The sequence below is a fragment of the Hyla sarda genome, chromosome 1 (genome assembly GCF_029499605.1).
Source record: "Hyla sarda isolate aHylSar1 chromosome 1, aHylSar1.hap1, whole genome shotgun sequence".
Taxonomy (NCBI): domain Eukaryota; kingdom Metazoa; phylum Chordata; class Amphibia; order Anura; family Hylidae; genus Hyla; species Hyla sarda.
The window spans coordinates 549,862,752-549,886,727 of record NC_079189.1 but is presented as its reverse complement, the minus strand read 5'-3'; the positions used below and the strand labels follow the sequence as shown (position 1 = coordinate 549,886,727).

General features: G+C 42.5%; 1 protein-coding gene across 4 annotated transcripts in view; it reads right to left on the bottom strand.

The window, feature by feature from the left end:
* The window catches only part of AP3B1 (adaptor related protein complex 3 subunit beta 1), a 228,561-nt gene that overhangs the window by 175,143 nt on the left and 29,442 nt on the right, over nt 1-23,976 (bottom strand). For all 4 annotated transcript variants that reach the window (XM_056541614.1, XM_056541621.1, XM_056541629.1 and 1 more), the window contains exons 2-4: nt 17,180-17,255; nt 13,580-13,654; nt 6,003-6,098 (exon numbers count right to left, since the gene is read on the bottom strand). In XM_056541614.1, the coding sequence (XP_056397589.1) occupies nt 6,003-6,098; nt 13,580-13,654; nt 17,180-17,255 (247 nt within the window). The remainder of the gene's footprint in view (nt 1-6,002; nt 6,099-13,579; nt 13,655-17,179; nt 17,256-23,976) is intronic.

The following is a 23,976-nucleotide window of genomic DNA, read 5'->3' as shown; positions in this document are numbered from 1 at the left end:
AGTGTCTGAGTGCTGGGATCCCCCACCCTCTCCTTAACGGGGCCCCGGCAGTTTGCGGGAAGCGGCCATTCCGACCCCCACAAGAAACCACGACCGTCACCCCCCTCCATGTATCTCTATAGGATACACAGAGGGGGCGTGTCGGCCGGAGCTCCGTGCGGGGGTATGGCACGCCCCCTTCCAGCAGACTGCTGGGGCCCTGTTCAGGAGATACAACTTTGGATAGGGGATACGTTATTTTTCACCACAGAACTGCTTTAAACAGATTTGGAAACAACTTCTGTTTAAAATTCTTAATCCTTCCAGTACTTATCAGCTGCTGTATACTACAGAGGAAGTTGTGTAGTTCCTGACATGGACAGAGGTGCCAGCAGAGAGCACTGTGGTCAGACAGGAAAGACCTACACAACTTCCTCTGGAGCATACCGCAGCTGATAAGTACTGGAAGGCTTAAGAATTTTAAAAGGAAGTAATTTAGAAATCTGTTTAACTTTCTGTCAACAGTTGATATGAAAAAAAAAATTTCTTTATCCCTTTAAGGACTAGGTTGTGTGTGGTATGAAAACTAATCTCTCTACAATGGAAATGAGCTGCAGTCCCACAAACAACCTGTGGACAGGTGTGATGCTGTTTTTGGAAATATCAGCTCTGTTACCTAATCCTGAATAACCCCTTTACGGTTCCATATACTAACGTGCTGAGGATTCAGATCTAATGCACATGGCAGAGCTACATGTACAGAGCTGGGACAGGGGGCACAGAGCTTCTGTGGCTTCACATTGCAGTGGCGTGGGGACATTGGGAAAGATTTATCAAAACCTGTGCAGAGGAAAACTTGACCAGCTGCTCATAGCAACCAATCAGATTGCTTCTTTTATTTTTCAGAGACCTTTTTAAAAATGAAAGAAGCGATTTGATTGGTTGCTGTGGGGGACTGGTAAACTTTTCCTCTGCACAGGTTTTGATAAATCTCCCCCTCCATGTGTTTCTAAGAGTAGAATAACTTTGTAATATGGCAGATAATGAAAAATGGCATCATTTTTTATTTTGCACTGTTTAATAAATCCTACAGAGAAATGGTTAAATCAGAAGCACAAAGGGACACAGTAGGGCTACATGATTATAGCAATGGTATTGTAGCACAATGCAATTTTGCAGAGCTGTAATGTGCATAGGTACCAGAAGCATTACTTTTAAGGCTGCTTTCACACTATAAAAATTCATCCGTTACAAACGTCTGTCAGAAAACCCATGTTAAATGGCCGTTAAACAATCCCATTCACAGAACAGACTTGTTTCCATGATGGGAGTAGTAATTCCCTGGCTGCAGGAGTCTGCAGACAGCTGGGGAGGCTACATTAGTGTTTGTACTACTGCCCCCATCATAGAACAGAGTATGTTCCATGATGGGGGTTGTAGTACAGAGGCTGAGGGATTGATCACATCGGGTCTCAGAAGTTATTAAGCAGGGGAGCTGGCTGCATGGTCCGCAACCCTGCGATGTATGGTTCGTTTTAACTTTCATTTTTTAATTGCCAGCGGGCACTCAGGGCTCTCAGCGGGATATTTAAAAATGAACATTGTGAGTAGAAGGGGGCATATGTATATTACAAGCGCAAGGGGGTCAAGATATATAGCACTGGGGGGGGGGGGGGGGAGACATATAGCCTATATAGCTAGCCCCCCAGCGCATTTATAATATGCCCCCTGCAGCTTATTAATAAATGTATATGCCCCCCCACCCCCGCAGCGCATGTATAATGTGCCCCCCGCAGCACATGTATAATGTTCCCAAACAGCGCAGCCATCTATATACTTATGTCACCGCAGCACTATATGTGAAAAGCATTCTAGCAGCAGCATCAGCCGGCCCGATGCTGCTGATAGAAATACTTTTCATTCATAGCGCTGCGGCGGCATATGTATATAGAAGCACTGGGGGGGGGCAAATAACGCTATATGTCTGCACCCCCCAGCACTTCTATATACATATACCCCTGCAACGCTATGAATGAAAAGTATTTCTATTAGCAGCGCACAGTGCCGGGAGCCGTGTCGGCCACAGTGCCAGATGACGGTGCTGCTAGAATGCTTTTCACATATAGTGCTGCGGTGACATATGTATATAGATGGCTGCGCTGTTAGGGTACATTATACATGCGCTGCGGGGGTATAAATTTATTAATGCGCCGGCGGGGTGTATACACATATGAATGCGCTGCAGGGGGCATATTAATAATGCGCTGGGGGCTAGATATATAGGTTATATGTCTGCCCCCCCGCCCCTGCAGCGCTATATATCTTGCCCCCACAGCGTTTTTAATATAGATATTGCCCCCTGCTACTCACAATGTTCATTTTTAAATCCCCCGGCAGGACACCTGATTGGTTCCTCAGTACCGGCCATTTAGGGCTCCCCACGGGGAATTCAAAAATTAAAGTTAAAACACACCATACATCGCAGGGTTGCGGAGCATGCCGCCCACTCCCCTGTTTAATAACTTTTGATCGCATCGGGTCTCAAGTGAAACCCGGTGCGATCAATCCCTCAGCCCCTGTACTACAACCCCCATCATGAAACAGACTCTGTTCCATGATGGGGGTAGTAGTACAAACACTAATGTAGCCTCCCCAGCTGTTTGCAGTCTCCCGCAGCCAGGGAATTACTACTCCCATCATGGAAACAAGTCTGTTCCATGATGGGAATAGTAGTAGTCCCGGCTGTGGGAGTCTGTAGGCAGAGGTGTTATGGCCATACATGAGGAATGTTATAACAGGTCTTAAAGGATGAATATTTATCCGTTAGCACCCGTTATTACATCCGTTATTATACATCCGTTCTCACACAGAAAACGAAGGTTTAATAAGGAATGAATGCTCATAGTGTGACAGCAGCCTAATAAGGGTGCATTCCCACCTGGTGTATTTTGCTGCGTATTTGCTGCTGCGTATTTTATTTTCCCATTGAAGTCAATGGGTAGGAAAATATGCAGCAGCAAATGCACCCTAAACGAAAACAAATTATAAAGGGTAAACTTTAGGTGAAAATTGTATTATCATGCAACTATAGCATCCTCATTATCTTCTAAGTTGTAGTCGGAGCAATCAAATGATTAGGTTGTCCTGTTCCTGGCATATGGCCGATTTTACTGGGTAAAGCCACAGTCAGCCAGGCAAATGTTGTACTCAGTGGCAACCATTCAGATGAATCCCTGTGTCATCCATGTAATGCTTGAATGGAATCTGCATAAAGTGGCTCTTCATTTCGGTTTACAGAAGGGAGTTTTGAGCAGGTAATCCCCCATCCCCCTCCTATGGATGTCCATTTGACCCAAATAGGGACAGAGATGGGACAATCCCTATTTATACCCAGAACTGTATGTATAACAAGAAGGCATACTACGGCCCAGAGTTATCAAACTGTGTGATAGAAAAAATTGAGTGATTTTCCCACAAGAACCAATCACAGCTCAGCTAACGAGCTCTGGTAAAGTGAAAGCTGAGCTGTGATTGGTTGCTGTGGGAAATTCACTCAATTTTTTTCTCTCACACAGTTTGATAAATTTGGGCCTATGGGGGAGATTTATCAAGCTGTTCCCATAATTTATTAATTTTTTGCTGTAAAAAGGCGAATCGCTAAAAGACTGCAAGAAGCAGAATTCCGTTTTGACTTAGGCAGCGGAAGATATTTACTATATGCGTCTTTTTAACTTAAGAGCATCAATTGGTGCATAGATCATTAAAAAAAAAATGCGCAAATATAGACCAGGGTGGAGACAACCTTTCGAAAACGTCGGTAGAACCCTTGATCAGTTTAGTCCATTGTTATACTGCTCTAATTACATAAAGTTATGTGTTATAACACTGTTTGGTTAGGTCCTCTTTGAAATATAGTAATATTTTTTTTCAATTTACCGTATATTTCGTCCTATAGGACGCACCGGCGTATAAGACGCACCCAATTTATAGGTGTAAAATCTAAAAAAATAAAAATTTTGAACCCAATAGTGGTCTTCAACCTGCAGACCTCCAGATGTTGCAAACTACAACTCCCAGCATGCCCGGACAGCCGTTGGCTGTCCGGGCATGCTGGGAGTTGTAGTTTTGCAACATCTGGAGGTCCGCAGATTGAAGACCACTGCGTAGGAGGTAATACTCACGTGTCCCCGCCGCTCCGGACCTGTCACCGCTGCCCTGGATGTCGCTCCATCGCTGTCGCCGTGTCCCCGTCGCTCCGGAACGTCTCTGCTGCCGGCCGGGTATCCTCGCTCTCCGTCGCCGCCATCACGTCGTTACGCACGCCGACGCACGTACGCGACGAAGTGATGACGAGGAAGGAGAGCGCCGGCCATACAGGGGATCCCTGAATGGAGAAGACACCGAGGAGGCAGGTAAGGTCCCCCCCGGTGTCCTGTAAGCACTAACCCGGCTATTTAGTCGGGCTGTTCGGCACCACCGTGGTGAAATTGCGGCGGTCCCGAACAGCCCGACTGACCAGCCGGGTTAGTGTCACTTTCCCTTCAGACGCGGCGGTCAGCTTTGATCGCCGCGTCTGAAGGGTTAACACAGGGCATCACCACGATAGGTGATGTCCTGTATTAGCCGCGGGTCCCGGCCGTTGATGGCCGCAGGGACCGCCGCGATAGGTGTGTATTCACCGTATAAGACGCACCAACTTTTGGGGATGAAAAAGTGCGTCTTATACGGCAACTAAATTTGTTCATATTTTTTTTCCCCTTTTGTAAGGGATGTAAATAATTTAAAGGTTAATTTTTCTTTTCAAAATATAAAGGGATAAATGTCCATATTTATACCCGACCGTTATTTTATTTCTCCCACACTCTTGCATTTACAATTTTAAACAGATGGCGTTTATCCATGTTTAAATTATTTAACCAATTTAATGTACCAAATCTCATTTCTTTCTAATGTACAATTCTGCCTTATTGCTATTGAACAGTTTTTCTTTAATATCTCCACCTGCACGCAGCTTTTGGAATAGAGTATAATTTTTCATTAAAAAAAATACAAACCTTTTTTTTTTTTTTTTTTTTTTATTCATTCCAAGTTTGCATCTCTCTTTTTATGTTGTGTTAATAGCACAGAATGGTAAAATTATTTAACCATTTTACAATGAAAAATTGCTGTGTTTGGTTACTTTAGATTGTGGTGTCTTGTTAAAATGAAAAATTTGCAGTACGATTTTTGGTTTGTGCAGCACCACCTTTTATCCTCAGGTCAAAATTGGCTAAATAATTCTCACCTAGCTGAGTATACTGTTTCATAAGACAAACTGCTTTTGGCGGCTTCCAGTGTGTTCTAAGGTAATGGAAAAAAACGCAATATTTATCAAGTCCATGTGCCTTTTTGATAAAAATAAATAAATTTTAAAAAAGGCGAACAGCAGTCAAAAATAACGCAAAAAATATAAAAATAAAAAAACTACAAAAAAAAATGCTGCTCACAGACAACATTGATTCATCTCCCACTATGTGTCTAAATGAAAGAAGGTTTCTACACCAGCAAAGATGGGGTTCTTTACTGTAAGAGCAGAGACCATGGAATTCTCTCTCATAGGAAGTGGTCATGGGGAACTCAATAAAAGATCAAAAGGGGCCTGGACACATTTCTGGAAAGAAACAACATTACAGGTTATGGATACTAGATTTATAGGGACAGAATATTGATCCAGGGATTTATTCTCATATTGGAGTCAAAAAGGATTTTTTTCCCCTACTACGGGTTTTAGCCTGATAAGATTTTTTTTGTTGCTTCCCTCTGGATCAACACAGTATAAACACCATAAAGATATAGGATGAACTTGATGGACTCTTGTTTTTTTTCAACCTTCTGAACTATTTAACTAAGAAACATAAAGCATGCATTCTTCCGTGAAAACCAGAAACTTTTGAACTACTTTAATTTGAGTTATCTGCAGAATATTTATGGATTATTTGGTTTTATTTAAAACTTTTCCAGTTCCTGCAGAGATCAAAGCTTACTTTTAAACCACGCTGAAACGTGGCGATGGATAAGAGCGCCAGGTCTTGCTGCTCCTCGGCATATCGTACCAGGTAAACGTACACCAGCTTTTTTATCTAGAAAACATAAAAAGGAATATTAAATTAAAAAGGTGCGAGGATAAAAAAAAAATAAAAAAAAGCCACACACTCGAGCGAGTAACCACACGTATCTCAAGCAGAAGAAAAAAAAAAACGCTAATTTGTTGAATGGTGCCAAAAAGGAAAACAGAGGAGATACATCTGCACTTAAGAGGGGCTTCTTAATACCCTGTGTGTTCGACGTGTCAACGCGGTACATCTCCAAACTTTCCAGCTTAACAAAATAAAATTATATACTCTCAATCTCCAGAGAGGCACTTTTGTGGCTGCTGGGGCAAAAGACATAACAATATTAAATCACAGAAGGTTGCAAAATACAACACTTGTCCTTGTTCTGCTTTAGTTTAGAGCAAATCAATAGTGACCACAAGAGGCCTGTGCACTGAACGGCAGCAGGTTGCTGAGAATGGCTCCTTTCCTTGAAACCACTCTGTGACCAGATAAGGGAACTCTTAGAGATGCGTGACTGCACCGCTCTCTCCGCACTTACTGCCATTCAACGTTACTACATGCCTGACTGTGAAACTAATTTCGACGGGGCCACATTAGTCTCGGGGAACACAGGAAGGTCTGTTTAATTAGGTTATCAATGCTAGAACATCAAACTTCATGACATATTGACTAAACCTTTGATTTTGGTCTGTACCTCCAGCACAGTACAGGGTCACACGCTGCATCCTTTGTCATCTGCTAACATCTGGTACGTATCCCAACAAAGCCTATGGCAGCTTGGGTTTGCTTAAAAAGAAATTCACAGGACAGCATTTTGGAAGCGGTGCTTAAATCATTCGGAGATGGAATGTGTTAGAATGATTTTTAGCTATGATTTTGTGCGTGTGTGTTTGGGGGGGGGTTGCCTTGGGATAAAAGGAGGAACAGATGTTGGGATATTTCCTGCAAATATAAGAAAAATGATCAGCGAGCGCAGGCGGACATTAAGGCTCTGAAGTGTTTAGAGGTAGGTGAGGCTCCTGTACATGGTCAACATCTGATCATGTTAAGGGTAGGGTCACACATGACGGATTTTCTGCAGCTTATCTTGCTACCCATTGACTTTAAAGGTGTACTCCGGTGGAAAATTTTTTTTTTTTTTTTTTAAATCAACTGGTGCCAGAAAGTTAGACAGATTTAAAAATTACTTCTATTAAAAAATCTTAATACTTCCTGTACTTATTAGCTGCTGAATACTACAGAGGAAATTATTTTCTTTTTGGAACACAGAGCTCTCTGCTGACATCATGAGCACTGTGCTCTCTGCTGACATCTCTGTCCATTTTTAGGAACTGTCCAGAGCAGCATATGTTTGCTATGGGGATTTTCTCCTACTCTGGACAGTTCTTAAAATGGACAGAGATGTCAGCAGAGAACACTGTGCTCGTGATGTCAGCAGAGAGCTCTGTGTTCCAAAAAGAAAATAATTTCCTCTGTAGTATTCAGCAGCTAATAAGTACTGGAAGGATTAAGAATTTTTAATAGAAGTAATTTACAAATCTGTTTAACTTTCTGGCACCAGTTGATTAAAAAAAAAAAAAATTCCGCTGGAGTACCCCTTTAATGGGTAGAAAAATATGAAGCAACAAATATGCAGTAAAATATGCAAAAAAAATTCTGAATAAGGGAACCCTTCCCTAAAGGTAGGATCTCAGTACAGAAGCTGGGCAGCCAAGGTGCAAAATCCTGCAGCTGTAGGTTCAATTCATTACTTCAGTATTTTCCAAATAGTGTGTCTCCAGCTGTTGCCTAACTACAACTTCCAGCATGGGAGTTGTAGTTTGGCAACAGCTGGAGACACACTTTTTAGAAAATAATGCACTAATTGCTGCACAATTTTGCAACCAATAGTAAACCTCTCTTAACAGTATGTCCATATGGTTCTTAACAGCATCTCAGTCACCACGAGACCCTACCCTAAAATACCCAGTAACAACATAAAAGCAAGATAATCACTCAGGACCTACAACCAGACACGTTTAGGCTGGGGCTACTGGGGTAACCGTGGGCCGTGACAGGGATCATGCGACCACTGATCAGCATGTTGCACTCCAAGGGTAGGATCACACGTGTAGTATTTCGCTGCTGCCTACATTCCTACCGATTCCTCACCTTCTGGATTGCAGCATGGCCCCATTTACTTACTTAAAGGGGTTATCCAGGAAAAACTTTTTTTTTTTTACACATAGATAGATATATATTATATCAACTGGCTCCAGAAAGTTAAACAGATTTGTAAATTACATCTATTAAAAAATCGTAATCCTTTCAGTACTTATGAGCTTCTGAAGTTAAGGTTGTTCTTTTCAGTCTCTAAGTGCTCTCTGATGACACCTGTCTCGGAAAATGCCCAGTTTAGAAGCAAATCCCCATAGCAAACATCTTCTAAACTGGGCGGTTCCTGAGACAGGTGTCATCAGAGAGCACATAGACAGAAAAGAACAACCTTAACTTCAGAAGCTCATAAGTTCTGAAAGGATTAAGATTTTTTTATAGAAGTAATTTACAAATCTGTTTAACTTTCTGGAGCCAGTTGATATATATAAAAAAAAGTTTTTCCTGGATAACCCCTTTAAGCTGTGATGCTGTGTGATCCACAAAGTGCAACGCGGAGATCTTTGGTCAAGCGACGCAGCCACTGCTGTGGAGCTTCAGAGTTTTTAATAAGTATCAAGATAACATCTTTAACCCCTTAAGGACGCAGGACATAAATGTACGTCCTGGTGAGGTGGTACTTAACGCACCAGGACGTACATTTAAGTCCTAAGCATAACCGCGGGCATCGGAGCAATGCCCGTGTCATGCGCGGCTGATCCCGGCTGCTGATCGCAGCCAGGGACCCGCCGGCAATGGCCGACGCCCGCGATCTCGCGGGCGTCCGCCATTAACCCCTCAGGTGCCGGGATCAATACAGATCCCGGCATCTGCGGGAGTTCGCGATTAAAATGAACGATCGGATCGCCCGCAGCGCTGCTGCGGGGATCCGATCATTCATAACGCCGCACGGAGGTCCCCTCACCTTCCTCCGTGCGGCTCCCGGCGTCTCCTGCTCTGGTCTGTGATCGAGCAGACCAGAGCAGGAGATGACCGATAATACTGATCTGTTCTATGTCCTATACATAGAACAGATCAGTATTAGCAATCATGGTATTGCTATGAATAGTCCCCTATGGGGACTATTCAAGTGTAAAAAAAAATTTAAAAAAATGTAAAAGTAAAAGTAAAAAAAAAGTGAAAAATCCCCTCCCCCAATAAAAAAGTAAAACGTCCGTTTTTTCCTATTTTACCCCCAAAAAGCGTAAAAAACATTTTTTATAGACATATTTGGTATCCCCGCGTGCGTAAATGTCCGAACTATTAAAATAAAATGTTAATGATCCCGTACGGTGAACGGCGTGAACGAAAAAAAATTAAAAAAGTCCAAAATTCCTACTTTTTTAATACATTAAAAAAAAAATTATTAAAAATGTATTAAAAGTTTTTTATATACAAATGTGGTATCAAAAAAAAGTACAGATCATGGCGCAAAAAATGAGCCCCCATACCGCCGCTTATACGGAAAAATAAAAAAGTTATAGGTCATCAAAATAAAGGGATTATAAACGTACTAATTTGGTTAAAAAGTTTGTGATTTTTTTTAAGCGCAACAATAATATAAAAGTATATAATAATGGGTATCATTTTAATCGTATTGACCCTTAGAATAAAGAACACATGTCATTTTTACCAGAAATTGTACGGCGTGAAAACAAAACCTTCCAAAATTAGCAAAATTGCGTTTTTCGTTTTAATTTCCCCACAAAAATAGTGTTTTTTGGTTGCGCCATACATTTTATGATATAATGAGTGATGTCATTACAAAGGACAACTGGTCGCGCAAAAAACAAGCCCTCATACTAGTCTGTGGATGAAAATATAAAAGAGTTATGATTTTTAGAAGGCGAGGAGGAAAAAATGAAAACGTAAAAATTAAATTGTCTGAGTCCTTAAGGCCAAAATGGGCTGAGTCCTTAAGGGGTTAAAGTGAAAATGAACTATCACGTTTAATGTTGAACATATTTTCAAAGATTTGCTCAGATTTATTTAAAAAACATTTTTATTTTAATTAATAATACTAAAATCTAGCAGATTTCCTTCTAATAATCATTTTTGGTTTCTATGGAGATCACCTATCAGCAGTCTCCTCCTTATCACAGGCAGGATGATAATGACATGTGACACCAGTATATACAGTAGATAACACAGGATTCACCATTCACAATGGTCACAGCTCCTAACCCACTCCCTGCAAAGTGACCTCTGCACAGGACATGCCCACAACAATCTCCCATAAAAGACAATGGCCCAGATTGTTTAAAGTGTGCAAGAGATCAAACGGAGTGATTTTCACACAGCAACCAATCACAGCTCAGCTTTCACTTCACCAGAGCTTGTTAGTTGAGCTGTGATTGGCTGCTGTGGAAAAATCTCTCCACATTTTCTCTCAGGCTGGGTTCACATCACGTTTTCAGCCATACGGGACCCCATACGGCAGGGGGAGCTAAAACCAGGCGCTCCCCTATCCCTGCCGTATGTAATTCATTTCAATGAGCCCCAAACGGAGTGAAACGCTGACTCCGGTTGGCTCATTTTTGCCCTGTATGCGGTTTTCCCACCGGACCTAAAACCGTGGTTTTCATGTGTGCTTTTTATATTGCCCCAGGTGAGTTCAAAGGAACATCACATGCTTAAAACAATCTTATTTTCCACAATTTTGAAAGGGTACCAATCATTTTGTCCAGCCCATTTTTGGAGTTTGATGTGACATTATGTCCAATTTGCTTTTTTCCCTCCCTTTTTTGGTTTAGTTCCCATACACACAAAGGGAATAAACATGTGTATAGCAAAACATGTGTTACTGCAATCCTCTTCTGTGAGAAATACTTCATTTTCTTGAAAAATTTCAAGGGTGCCAACATTTACGGCCATGACTGTACCTTATTAAACTATGGTATGGAGCACTTTCACTCTACTGCTACTCTTCCCAAAACTTTTTGGCTCTGCAAGTGTTCTCTCATTTGAAGTCTGTAGTCTCATCTCAAGGGAATATTTCTGCCACAACTTTTTAGGCTATGGCACAAAATTGTCCTGGTCACATGGGTTCTTTCCATTCTTTATAGTCATCTTAACTCACCCCCGGCAGGTGTTAAGTTTCCTTTTATGGTAGCAGGATTGTTGTACGGTTATTAGCACGTCTCTTTAGCAGAGACCTCTTCGAAAGTTCACCAGAGAACCTACTTTGCGTCATCTCGACTCCAAGCCATATAGTCTATAGTGCCTCATCTGTGTTTCAAAGATGGTCATCTGGTTCTTGGACACAGGTGGTCTCATTAACCCTTCTTTTGAACTATTAGGTGGTCCCTGTGACCCTTCTTTTATATATTAGGACAGAAGCCCCAGTCTAATCTTGTAGTATCTTGTAGCTGTAGGGTCGGGCTATAAAGTTGCGGGGAGATTTAAGCAGCTATCCTTCCACCAGAGCTTCATTGGAGTTACGCTTTAAAGCACTCCTAATATCAGGGAATATGGTCAGATAGTTCTTCTCCAATGGACGCTGGACCGTCTGCTCTTATCAGAAATGAACTCTGACTGAACCAAGTATTTCCCCACAACATAATCTAAGGGGATTCTTCTCACCACCCTCAACAACCACCCCCCCCCCCTTTCCCCTCAATTTTCCCTTTGTAGGGGAAATCATTTTTTGGCTATGGTATATAAAGGGTTAAACAGTGTTAGCTGTTACCCAACTCCTGATCTAGCAGAAACAGTAGCCATGCGCAAACATTAAGCATGATCATCATGAAGCAGACACTGCATGTCACTCATACAAATACTCTCAGTATACCTCCAGTTGGGTATAGAAGATGGATTAGACTGGATTAACACACTGCATTTGTTGTTGTTAACATAAACAGCATAACACAAAAATGATCCGTTTTAAAAAGGAGAAGGGAGAAAAAAAGTGAAGGGTGGGGATCCGACCGCTGGTAAATTGTACTCGTAAATGAATGGCGCACACAGCACAAGAACAGCCAGCACTCCATTCATTCTTTATGGAGCTTCTGAGCACTGACAAGCGCACAGTGCGTTTCACTAGGTTTTCAATGTGCATTGTTTGTTTTCATTGGTGGAATCATTTAGAGACAGAGGAGATCAGCCAAACCAAAATATGTACAAAAAAACGTATAATGTGAACCCAGCCTTAAGTTGTCTAGATCTGCCTTAGGTTTAAAGATATTAAACCTAGATACAAAGAACATTGGGCATATCAGACTACATCTACGTTGTTGTATACTCTTTTTGTGTCTCTCAATATGCCATTGTTTACTACTGGAATTACCGTATTTATCGGGGTATACCATGCACCGGCCTATAACACGCACCCTCATTTTACCAAGGATATTTGGGTAAAAAAAGTTTTTTACCCAAATATCCTTGGTAAAATGAGGGTGTGTGTGCGCATGTGTATACTCCGATACACCCCCAGGAAAGGCAGGGGGAGAGAGGCCGTCGCTGCCCGCTTCTCTCCCCCTGCCTTCCCTGGGGTCTAGAGCCCTGCTGCCGCCGCTTCTCTCCCACTGGCTATCGGCGGCGCTGCCTGTTCTCTCCCCCTGACTATCGGTGCCGGCGCCGATAGCCAGGGGGAGAGAAGCGGCGCCGGCAATGGGGCAGCGGTGCCGATAGCCAGGGGGAGAGAAGGGGCAGCGGCACCCATTGCCGGAGCCGCTGCCCAGTTGCCTCCCCCATCCCCAGTTGCATAGTTACCTGTTGCCGGGGTCGGGTCTTCGCTGCTTCAGGCCTCCGGTGTGCGTCCCCTGCGTCGTTGCTATGCGCTGCACAGCTTGGCGCAATGACGTCACTCGTCATTGCGCCGCGCAGTGCATAGCAACGACGCATGAGACGCACACCGGAGGCCTGAAGCAGCGAGGACCCGACCCCGGCAACAGGTAATTATGCAACCGGGGATGGGGGAGGCAACGGGGCAGCGGCGTCGGCAATGGGTGCCGCTGCCCCTTCTCTCCCCCTGTCTGTCGGCACCGCTGCCCCATTGCCGGCGCCGCTTCTCTCCCTCTGGCTATCGGTGCCGGCAATAGGGCGCCGGCACCGTTAGTCAGGGGGAGAGAAGGGCCAACAGCAGGGCTCTAGACCCCAGGACAGGCAGGGGCAGAGAAGCCGGCAGCGCTGGTGGTCTCTGCACCTGCAAAGCCGCTGCAGTTCATTGATTTAAAGCGCCCGCTTTAAATCATTGAACTTCAGCGGCTTATCGGCGTATAACACGCAGGTAAACTTTAGGCTAAAAATTTTAGCCTAAAAAGTGCGTGTTATACACCTATAAATACGGTAGCTAGTCCAAAACTTCACAAAACAAAAGTACCGCAGAGCATTGCCAGAGTAAACAGGTTTATTATAAATACAGTAAATCCTACCTCAAGATTTTTGCTGGCGACATTCTTCACAACTGCCGGAAATAACTCAGAGGCATTTTTTCCAGCTGAAATCATCTTAAAAGGAAAGAAAATGAAAGCGGGTGAGAAAGACTGACAAATGATTAAAATATCCCACGCTGGTCTAGCATGGTTGATCAAGTCTGTGTCATCCTGTCTGTCTGCTAAAGTTTACCAAGGCCCCTGCAACTTCTGTAATTGTACGATAGCTACCAGTCCCTGTGGTGCGTCATACTGCAATATTTACCACTACAGCATCTGTCTGTATCAGGGAAAAGCACAATGGGGGAGAGTTATAAAAACCCTGTTCAGAGGACGTGTGGTGCAGTTGCCCAAAGCAACCAGTCAGATCGCTTTTTTTTTTCTAAAGCCCTCTAAGAAAAATTAAATATATATACTGTATGTATGTATGTATATATATATATATATATATATATATATATATATATATATATATACATACACACACACAGCAACAGTGCTGGCTGACTTATTCTTTGTCTCTCTCTCTATATTTATAGATATAGATATAGATATATAGATATATAGATATATAGATATAGATATATAGATATATAGATATAGATATATATATATATATTTATTTTTTAAATATATATATCTGATTGATTGCTAAATCTCCCTAAATGTTCACAAAAGGTATAAAAGTATGAAACCTATACATACAAATATACACTAATCAGCCTGAAGACATAAAACCACTGACAGGTGAAGGGAGTAATAATGGTTCAAGCAGGATAATATCCGCCCACACTGTAGAAAAAGTTCAAGAACGATTTATGACAAGGAGTTCAAGGTGCTGACTTGGCCTCCAGATTACTCAGAACCTAATTCAATTCAGAACCTATGGGATCTGTTGAAATGCATCTGGGAACTAGCGGGAGGAATATGGTAAGCCATCCTGTAATTCACAGGTAGTCCGCTGACCCTGGACTCTCATCCAGTTCTTACACATTAAGTCAGTGTTTCCCAACCGGTGTGCCTCCAGCTGTTGCATAACTTCAAATCCCAGCATGCCAGGACAGCCAAAGTCCAGGCATGCTGGAAGTTGTAGTTTTGCAACAGATGTAGGCATCTCAGTTGGTAAACACTGCATTAAGAACGGAAGGTATGGAGAGAGTTAGAATGTTTATCACATGACTAAGTTACTCTAAGGCAGTGTTTTTCAACCAGTGAGCCTCCAGCTGTTGCAAAACTACAACTCCCAGCATGCCCGGACAGCCGTTGGCTGTCCGGGCATGCTGGGAGTTGTAGTTTTGCAAAAGCTGGAGGCACACTGGTTGAAAAACAATGCTCTAAGGGTATGTTCAGACTGCAGAATCACCGCTTGCGGAATTGCGCGAGCGGAGGTTCCGTCTGGCAGCCGCCAAAAATACTTCTGTGGTAGGACTGCGCGGCACTGCCCCGTCACCATTGACTGCTATGCAGTGCTTGCAGAATTCCGAGCAAAGAAAGAACATGTTCTTTCTTTGCGTGGAACAATTTCAGCAGCAGAATTGTCCGCCACTGAAACTCTGCAGTGTGAACGGGTCTCGCGGAAGACCCATTCACACTGATGGTAATGTTCACAGCATGGAATTCTACAGGGAGCTCGCTCTGCCGTTGCTCTGTGACTGCCGGAAGTGCATCCGCTGCGTTAAATATGCTGTGTGACTCTACCCTAATGAAACTTATACAGTCATGGCCGTAAATGTTGGCACCCCTGAAATTTTTTAAAGGATTGCAGTAACACATGTTTTGCTATACACATGTTTATTCCCTTTGTGTGTATTGGAACTAAACCAAAAAAGGGAGAGGAAAATAAAGCAAATTGGACATAAAGTCACACCAAACTCCAAAAGTGGGCTGGACAAAGTTATTGGCACCCTTTCAAAATTGGGGGAAAATAAGATTGTTTCAAGCATGTGATGCTCCTTTAAACTCACCTGGAGCAAGTAACAGGTGTGGGCAATATAAAAATCACACCTGAAAGCAGATAAAAAGGAGAGAAGTTCACTTAGTCTTCACATTGTGTGTCTGTGTGTGCCACACTAAGCATGGACAACAGAAAGAGGAGAAGAGAACTTTCTGAGGACTTGAGAATCAAAATTGTGGAAAAATATCAACAATCTCAAGGTAACAAGTCCATCTCCAGAGATCTAGATTTGCCTTTGTCCACAGTGCGCAACATTATCAAGAAGTTTGCAACCCATGGCACTGTAACTAATTTCCCTGGGCATGGATGGAAGAGAAAAATTGATTAAAAAGGTGTCAACGCAGTATAGTCCGGATGGTCGATAAGCAGCCCCAAACAAGTTCCAAAGATATTCAAGCTGTCCTGCAGGCTCGAGGAGCATCAGTGTCAGCGAGACCTATCCGTCAAAATTTAAATGAAATGAAACGCTATGGCAGGAGACCCAGGAGGACCCCACTGCTGACACAGAGACTTGAAAAAGCAAGACTACATTTTGCAAAAATGAACTTAAGTAAGCCAAAATCCTTCTGGGAAAAAGTGTTGTGGACAGATGAGACCAAGATAGAGCTTTTTGGTAAAGCACATCATTCTACTGTTTACCAAAAACAGAATGAGGCCTACAAAGATGTTCAATGATGTTTTGGAGTTGTTTTGCTGCCTCTGGCACTGGGTGCCTTGAATGTGTGCAACGGATTTTGAGTCGCACTGTACAGCCCAGTGTCAGAAAGCTGGGTTTGCATCCAAGATCTTGGGTCTTCCAGCAGGACAATGATCCCAAACATCGGTCAAAAAGCACCCAGAAATGGATGGCAACAAAGCGCTGGAGAGTTCTTAAGTGGCCAGCAATGAGTCCAGATCTAAATCCCATTGAACACCTGTGGAGAGATCTTAAAATCGCTGTTAGGAAAAGGCGCCTTCCAATAAGAGAGACCTGGAGCAGTTTGCAAAGGAAGAGTGGTCCAACATTCCGGCTGAGAGGTGTAAGAAGCTTATTGATGATTATAGGAAGCGATGGATTTCAGTTATTTTTTTCCAAAGGGTGTGGAACCAAATATTAAGGTAAGGGTGCCAATAATTTCGTCCAGCCCATTTTTCGAGTTTGGTGTGACATTATGTCCAATTTGCTTTTTTCCTCCCTGTTTTGGTTTAGTTCCAATACACACAAAGGGAATAAACATGTGTATAGCAAAATATGTGTTACTGCAATCCTTTTCTGTGAGAAATACTTCATTTTCTAGAAAAATTTCAGGGGTGCCAACATTTAAGGCCATGATCAAGGTTTGCCCCCGAAAAGAAGATACGGTTTTAAGATTGCAGAAAAACCAGAGCATGGAATAGGACCAGGTAAGTATGGTTGTAATCAGCGTCACTTACACTACCTATCTGTACCGACAGGTTAGTGCAGGTAAAACTGATAACAGATTTCTTTTAATATTAGGCAGGTGAGTAAAAAAAATATACAATAAAATAAATTGTAACAGTTGCCAGGAGAGGAGGAAACTGCTAATCAAATAAAGTGATTCCTGTCTGAATTTCATGAATATAAGAAGGTAGTGCATCAGCTATAAACTTATCAGGTCATTACAAAATATGATGAGGGGTCTTACCCCAACAATCCTTTTCATTGCATCAAGTTTGGCAGAGTCTTTGTTGCTTTCCAACATTTGCTTTAGGTCTTCATTCCTACAAAAAGTGAACACAAAATAATACATCAAATTTCACAAAAACTGGACCTCACACAGCAGGTGCATGTCACAATCTTATTATACTTGATACTAAGTGAAATACCTTATAGTGGTCATCAATCTATACTAGGAAGTACTATAAAGTAGTTGTCTATCTGCAAACTTCATTGTTCATGGCAGCAAACATTAAAGAGACATTTCAAAAACATATCCACATGCAGCAATCATATTAAAAACACACCACACTTTACAAGGGGAAAAAAATAAAAACACAGAATGCAACAGAGATGTCAATAAAACTAAGATGTGAGGGGTCACCGCCAAGACAGCGGGACAATGAAGAAATGCTCGTTTTGAAACAGAGAGTGATCTGCAAACAGAATTGTATACAAATTACTGTAATCTCCAAGCATCCACTGGTAGTTTCTAATAAAGCATACCTTTAAGAAAGGGTTTTAAATGGGTTTTTCTGTGAAAACGTATTGATGGCCTATCATCAGGATAAGACATGAATATCTGCTCCGTGGGGTATAAACACCTTGCAATTGTGATCATGAAATTTTGGCCTGAATAAGATGCATATAAAGGATGGACCCCATACCCCTAGGTCCTTGAGACTTTAAAATCCCAATGAGCGGGAAAGCAGATATAGGTGGGCACCCATATGGAACTGAGCATTAAGAGCGTGAAGTAATTGTAAATATATAAAGAAACTGTGTCTGGGCAAAGCATGACTAGATTGCAATTGGTCAAATGAACAAACCCCTACATCCTGCCCAAATATTGGGTCCAGGTTCTCACCCAGATGTGTGAAGTTCGGGTTGTGCCACAGCGGCGTATCTGAGGGTATATCAGTGTAACCCTGAACCAGTATAGCTGCCTGCCAGACACAAATGGCTAGTTTGTGGAGGGGCAAGAGGGTGCGACCTCCCAGGGTGGGGCTCTCTAGAAGAAGTCTTGGCGTCAGGTGCGGAACAAACCTGGCCAAAGATTGCTCAGCGTCAGGCATTGTGTCATCGATAGCCCATGAATGCATATACCTCAATTGACCAGCCAAATAATATAGAAATATTAAGAAATCTGGTAACGATAGGCCAGTCTCTAGCTTAGGTAGTAAGACTAATGAATTTTGGGCCTATTTGCACACCAAATAAATGGGGAGAGGAGGGAGTGGAGTGTATCAAAGAAGGATTTAGGGATCAGAAACAAGGCATGTTCCAGAGCATATAAACATTTGGGGAGAATGATAAGTTTAATGAGGTTGACACGGCCAGTAACTGAGAGCGGCAAAGTCGCCCAGATTCGAAATTTAGTTTTGATATATGGGAGAAGGGCAAGGACATTAGTATTCAGATCAAGCAGGGGTTCCTTGTTGATATACACCCCCAGATACTTGAACTCCGCAACAACAGGGAGACCACACATGACAGGGGGCCAATCTCGTAATATCGGCATCACCGCCGAGACCAATTAAAAAAAAAACAAGAGACCTGAAAAGTAGCCAAATCTATCCATAAGATCAGTGACATAAGACAGCATATTGGTTGGATCAGAGAGAAAGAGCACCATGTCATCCGCATATAATCCTATATGTGTTCCTCCCCACCGCCCGTAGACATACCACGGAAATCAGGGTCCTGCCGAACACGCCGAGTAAGGGGCTCCACTGCCACCGCTAACAGGGGTACCCCTGTCTCGTGCCTCGGCCCAAGGCGAACGAGAGAGAACGGATCCCATTTACAAGAACCTGAGCCTGGAGGTGCCTATAGAGGATAGAGACCCACTTCTGGAAGTTAGGGCCAAATCTATGGAGGACCTCTTAAAGATAACCCCATTCCACAGAATCAAATGCCTTGGCGGCATCTAGGGACGCCAAGGCCCAATCCCCTTTCAGAGCCCCTCCCACCTGGACGGCAGTCTGGACACGGCGGATGTTATCCAAGGTGGATTTACCGGGCATGAAGCCAGTTTCATCATTGTGAATAATCTTAAGTATACTGCGGTTTAGCCGGTTGGCCAGAATTTTGGCAAGTATTTTATAGTCTAAATTTAGTAGAGATATGAGCCTGTAGGAGCCACACTCCAAGGGATCTTTATCTGGTTTCAAGAGGACGACTATGGTTGCCTCGTAGAGAGAGTCCAGCAGGTTACCATCTTCGAACGCTGCCTGATACATAGCAAATAAGGGAGGGAGGAGCACGTCTGAATACCTCAGGTAAATCTCCAACGGAAGGCCATCAGGGCATGGAGACTTGCCCTTGGTCATATCAGCTATGGCATCTATGACCTCCTGCAATGTGAGAGGAGCATCTAAGGAGACTCTGTCCTTCTTAGATAGTGAAGGGAACGTAACGCCATCCAGGTAGGAGTTCAGCTGGGACTCATCGTACTGCACCTGTGTGGAATAAAGGTCAGTGTAAAAGGAGGAGATGCGAAGAGCCATCACCTCATTGCCAATCAGTAAAGACCCATCCGAGGCTTTAAGTTTAAGAATCGGGGCGACAGGAGTTCTGCCGGACAATATGGGCTAACAATTTACTAGATTAATTCCCATGTTCAAAGTAGTAGAATTGTTTGGTAATGAATTATAATTTCCTATTGGACTTCTCATGAAGATGCAACATATATTGAAACCCCTCTCCGAGCCATGCCACTTTGTTAGCCTCAGATGGGTCCGCCACATAGCGAGCCTCCAGTTCTGTACAGCTCAGAGCTAATTCCTCCTCCCTCCGAGTAGACTTCTTAATTCCTCCTCCCTCCGAAGTAGACTTCTTAATACTATATTACACATTGTGACACCATTAACAGGTTGTTTCTGTCACTGGACAACCCTGTTAAGTTGAACCCAATCCTGCCTAACTTCACTTGAGAAAGTGCCTGGCAGCATCAATCAAGGTGTTAACTTCCCTTTAGCACCACCAGAGGGGGTATGAAGAATTACATATCCCCCACTGAAGTTAGTGGGCTGTACATGTAATGCAGTGATTCCCAAGCAGGGTGCCTGCAGCTGTTGCAAAACTACAATTCCTGGACAGTTAAAGTTGCCCGGACAGTTAAAGTTGTAGTTTAGCAATAGCTTGAGGCATCCTGATTGACTGGTGTAATGTATAAACATTCTGCGTACCCCTAAAGTGAGAGATGTTCTTTGTAGATGCTGTGTACTCTGTCTAAGGCACTATTCACACCTCATTTTTGCTGTACATTTGAGGTATAAGTCTGGATACCAGCTAAATGGTATGTGACGTACCCTATTAGACTATGTTCAGTCCATTAAAGGGGTTACCCAGGATAAAAAAAAACAAAAAAAAAAACAGATGATTTCTTCCAAAAACAGCTCCACACGATACCACAGTGCATAAAGGGTAATAACTAATCCATATGTCCGAAAGCTCAGCTAAGATATTACAGGTGCATCTGTCGAGAAGTGTCTTTACCGTGTACGCCGGTCTGGACTAAAATAAATATCCTAAAGCTGAAGTTATAAGGTAAAAGTAATACAATGCATTAAACGAGCATTTCCCAAACAGGGTGCCTCCAGCTGTTGCAAAGCTACAACTCCCAGCATTCCCGGACAGCCTAAGGCTGTCCGGGCTTGCTGGGAGCTGTAGCTTTGCAACAGCTGGAGGCACTCTGGTTGGGAAATACTGCATCAAGCTATATCTAGTTACACAAAAAGAAAATAAAGAAATACACCAGAAAAGTTCCTGAAACTTGAACAACTGCATAGCTATATAAAATAGTTTTATGACTACAGCCACAAGCATGCACAGGAGTGTGACAAACGCTCTGTTATCGAGGGAAGCAAATAAAACACATAAAAGGTGAAGTCTTACATAGGGAGCAAAGGCAAACAAAAGGTTAACACATCTTTTTTACATATTATATGCAGGATCATCTGCCCAACCTTGTTTGAAGCAGATTATATAGCTCCGTTATCAGAGCACTCTGAGGCCTGCATTGTAGTAGCACATTCCCTGGAAAAAACGTGGCATCACCTCACCTAGAAGACAGTCATCCGGATTTATACTTTCCATTAACTACACAGATCATAGATGAAACACAAAAAAAATGCTACAAAGCTGAACATTCAGGATTCAAGAAAAAGTCCACAAACAAAAGGAAATTAAAGAATTAAAGAAAATGTCCCTTTAGAGATCAAATAGAAGAAAAATTGATGGAATCATCTTTTAATACAACATGGAGTGGGGAAAAAGATGCTGGTTGTTCTCAGTTTAGGTGAAAGTATGCAATGAAAAAGGTATAAAAAGAGAACACATGGGTAGACCAAGTGTTTAAAAAGGTTCAGGACAGAAAACGCTAAGCAATAATGCCTTGAAAATTGAAAAATTGAAATCAGGGGTCAATGTGCATTTGCCAAGGTGGTGATCCTGGGACTTTTGTCTGGTGCTGTTATAATGAGACATATAACTATCACTCCTGAAAGGAGAAAATACTTGTTATGGGTGACCTATGTCAGTGTTTCCCAGTGTGCCTCCAGCTGTTGCAAAATGACAACTCCCAGCTGTCCGGGCATGTTGGGAGTTGTAGTTTTGCAACAGCTGGAGGCACCCTGGTTATGAAACACTGCTCCAAGTGTAGGGATTCCACACAATCTTTTCCAGGGTTTGTAAAGGGGAGTTTCAGCTGTGTAGATATTACATATTTTTACACATACAGATCACTTACAAACATGGTACACAATATTTAGCTTTATTCTAATTTGTTGTATTTCTAAAATCCACTATTATTAATGCGCACCCCCCCCCCATCCCCCCCCCCAATTTAATAGTTATATATGAATAGCAGTAACAGGTCATTCTGATGTGTCAGCGTTATCCTGGCCACCATCACAAATGTCCACCAGACTAATGCCTATAAATAAATGTAGATAAGCAGCTTTCCAGAGATCCTGAATGGCATTTAATTCTGCTCATGTGTGTGTAAATGCTACTGTATTTATGTAGGCTAAGCTAACACAGAAATGTCAATGTAGGAACCTACATTTACGGGTATGCGCTCTTTATTTAAAGTGCTAAATCGGTACATTTGCTTTTTATAAACCACAAGCTGTCAGACAAGTTTCGGGATCTAAGACCTCTAGTTATTGAGAACTCACCCAGGATCTGAGGCATTTAACCTAATTGTTTGAGAAAGGAGGATTAGTACATAAAATTCTATTCACTTGGGTGTATAGTCCTAGGAAAGAAAAAGAAAAAATTCCTGAAGGTGAAGTATCAGCGCTGTGTATGTATTGGTGTAAATATGATGCATTCCATGGATAACATTAAAGAATGGTGATCACTTCTGTCCACATGTTAGCGTCCCTCTACCATGACATTTATTTTATCTTTAAGATGCCCATGAAAAGGATGTCTCAGCAAGACAATCCCTCACATACCCTATTAGGACACACTGACTCCTCTACTATCTAGAATGGATGGCCACTTTGCACAGGCAGCTCCATTCTTGTATTACATAGAAGTTAAAGGGGTACTCCTGTGGAAAACATTCTTTTTTTTTTTTTTTTTTATCAATTGGTGCCAGAAAGTTAAACAGATTTGTAAATTACTTCTATTAAAAAATCTTTATCCTTCCAGTACTTATCAGCTGCTGTATGATCTAGAGGAAGTGCTTTTCTTTTTGAATTTCTTTTCTGTCTGACCACAGTGCTCTCTGCTGACACCTCTGTCCATGTCAGGAACAAATCCCATTAGCAAACCTCTCCTGCTCTGGACAGTTCCTGACATGGACAGAGGTGTCCGCAGAGAGCACTGTGGTCAGACAAAAGATTAATTTAAAAAAGAAGAGAACTTACCGTGGAGCATACAGCAGCTGATAAGCACTGGAAGGGTTAAGATTTGTAAATAGAAGTAATTTACAAATCTGTTTAACTTTCTGGCACCAGTTAATGAAAAAATAAAAAAAATTCCACCGGAGTACCCCTTTTAAATAGGCATTGTCAGATTCAAAAACTTTTATATGTTGTACATTAACCTTTCTAATATACTTCATAAAGAAAAAAAGGTATCTCCTTTTTATAGAAATCATGGCTTACAAAAAACCCACTACATAAGAGCAGAACATAATCATGCAGCATCTTCTTGGTCCAAGCTAAAGCACAGGCTAAGACAAAGTCCAGGAAGTGAGGAAATGATTAGCACTCATCTGTGCTCACTCCTGTCTGAAAATAGAAAGGAAAGGGTTACAGAGCAGCCTGCAGTGATTGGATGAAGAGATCCAGCACAGCAGATTCCGGGAGGAAGTGAATGCATGGTGAGTGAGGGCGGGCTCAGTGCTTGCCTGGGACACTTCCCTTCCTGAGCAGTAAATGTGAGAATAAGTGAGCAGCAAAACAGATGGATTTGTGAACCAAAAACAGAAGCTGGACACATAAAAATGACATTTAAGGCATCTGCATGACCTAGTGAGTAACATATAAGCAGTATTTTTTATGTGATATCTCAGGTACGCTTTAATTATTACGAACAGCTCCCATGATACACAATTTTTTGTGCAATGGACTGTTTACAGGGGTAATCCACTGGCCAGTTTTCCGGCTGCGTTCGGAACATTTAGTTCTGAACGCTTTGCGAATGCTGCGGGGGTCGTCCACGCCCCCTCCTGACATCAGGCCATGCCCCCTCCCATAGACTTTCATTGAGAGGTTTGGACTGACGTCACAAGGGGGCATGGTCGACACCCGCAGCGCGTGTGCACAG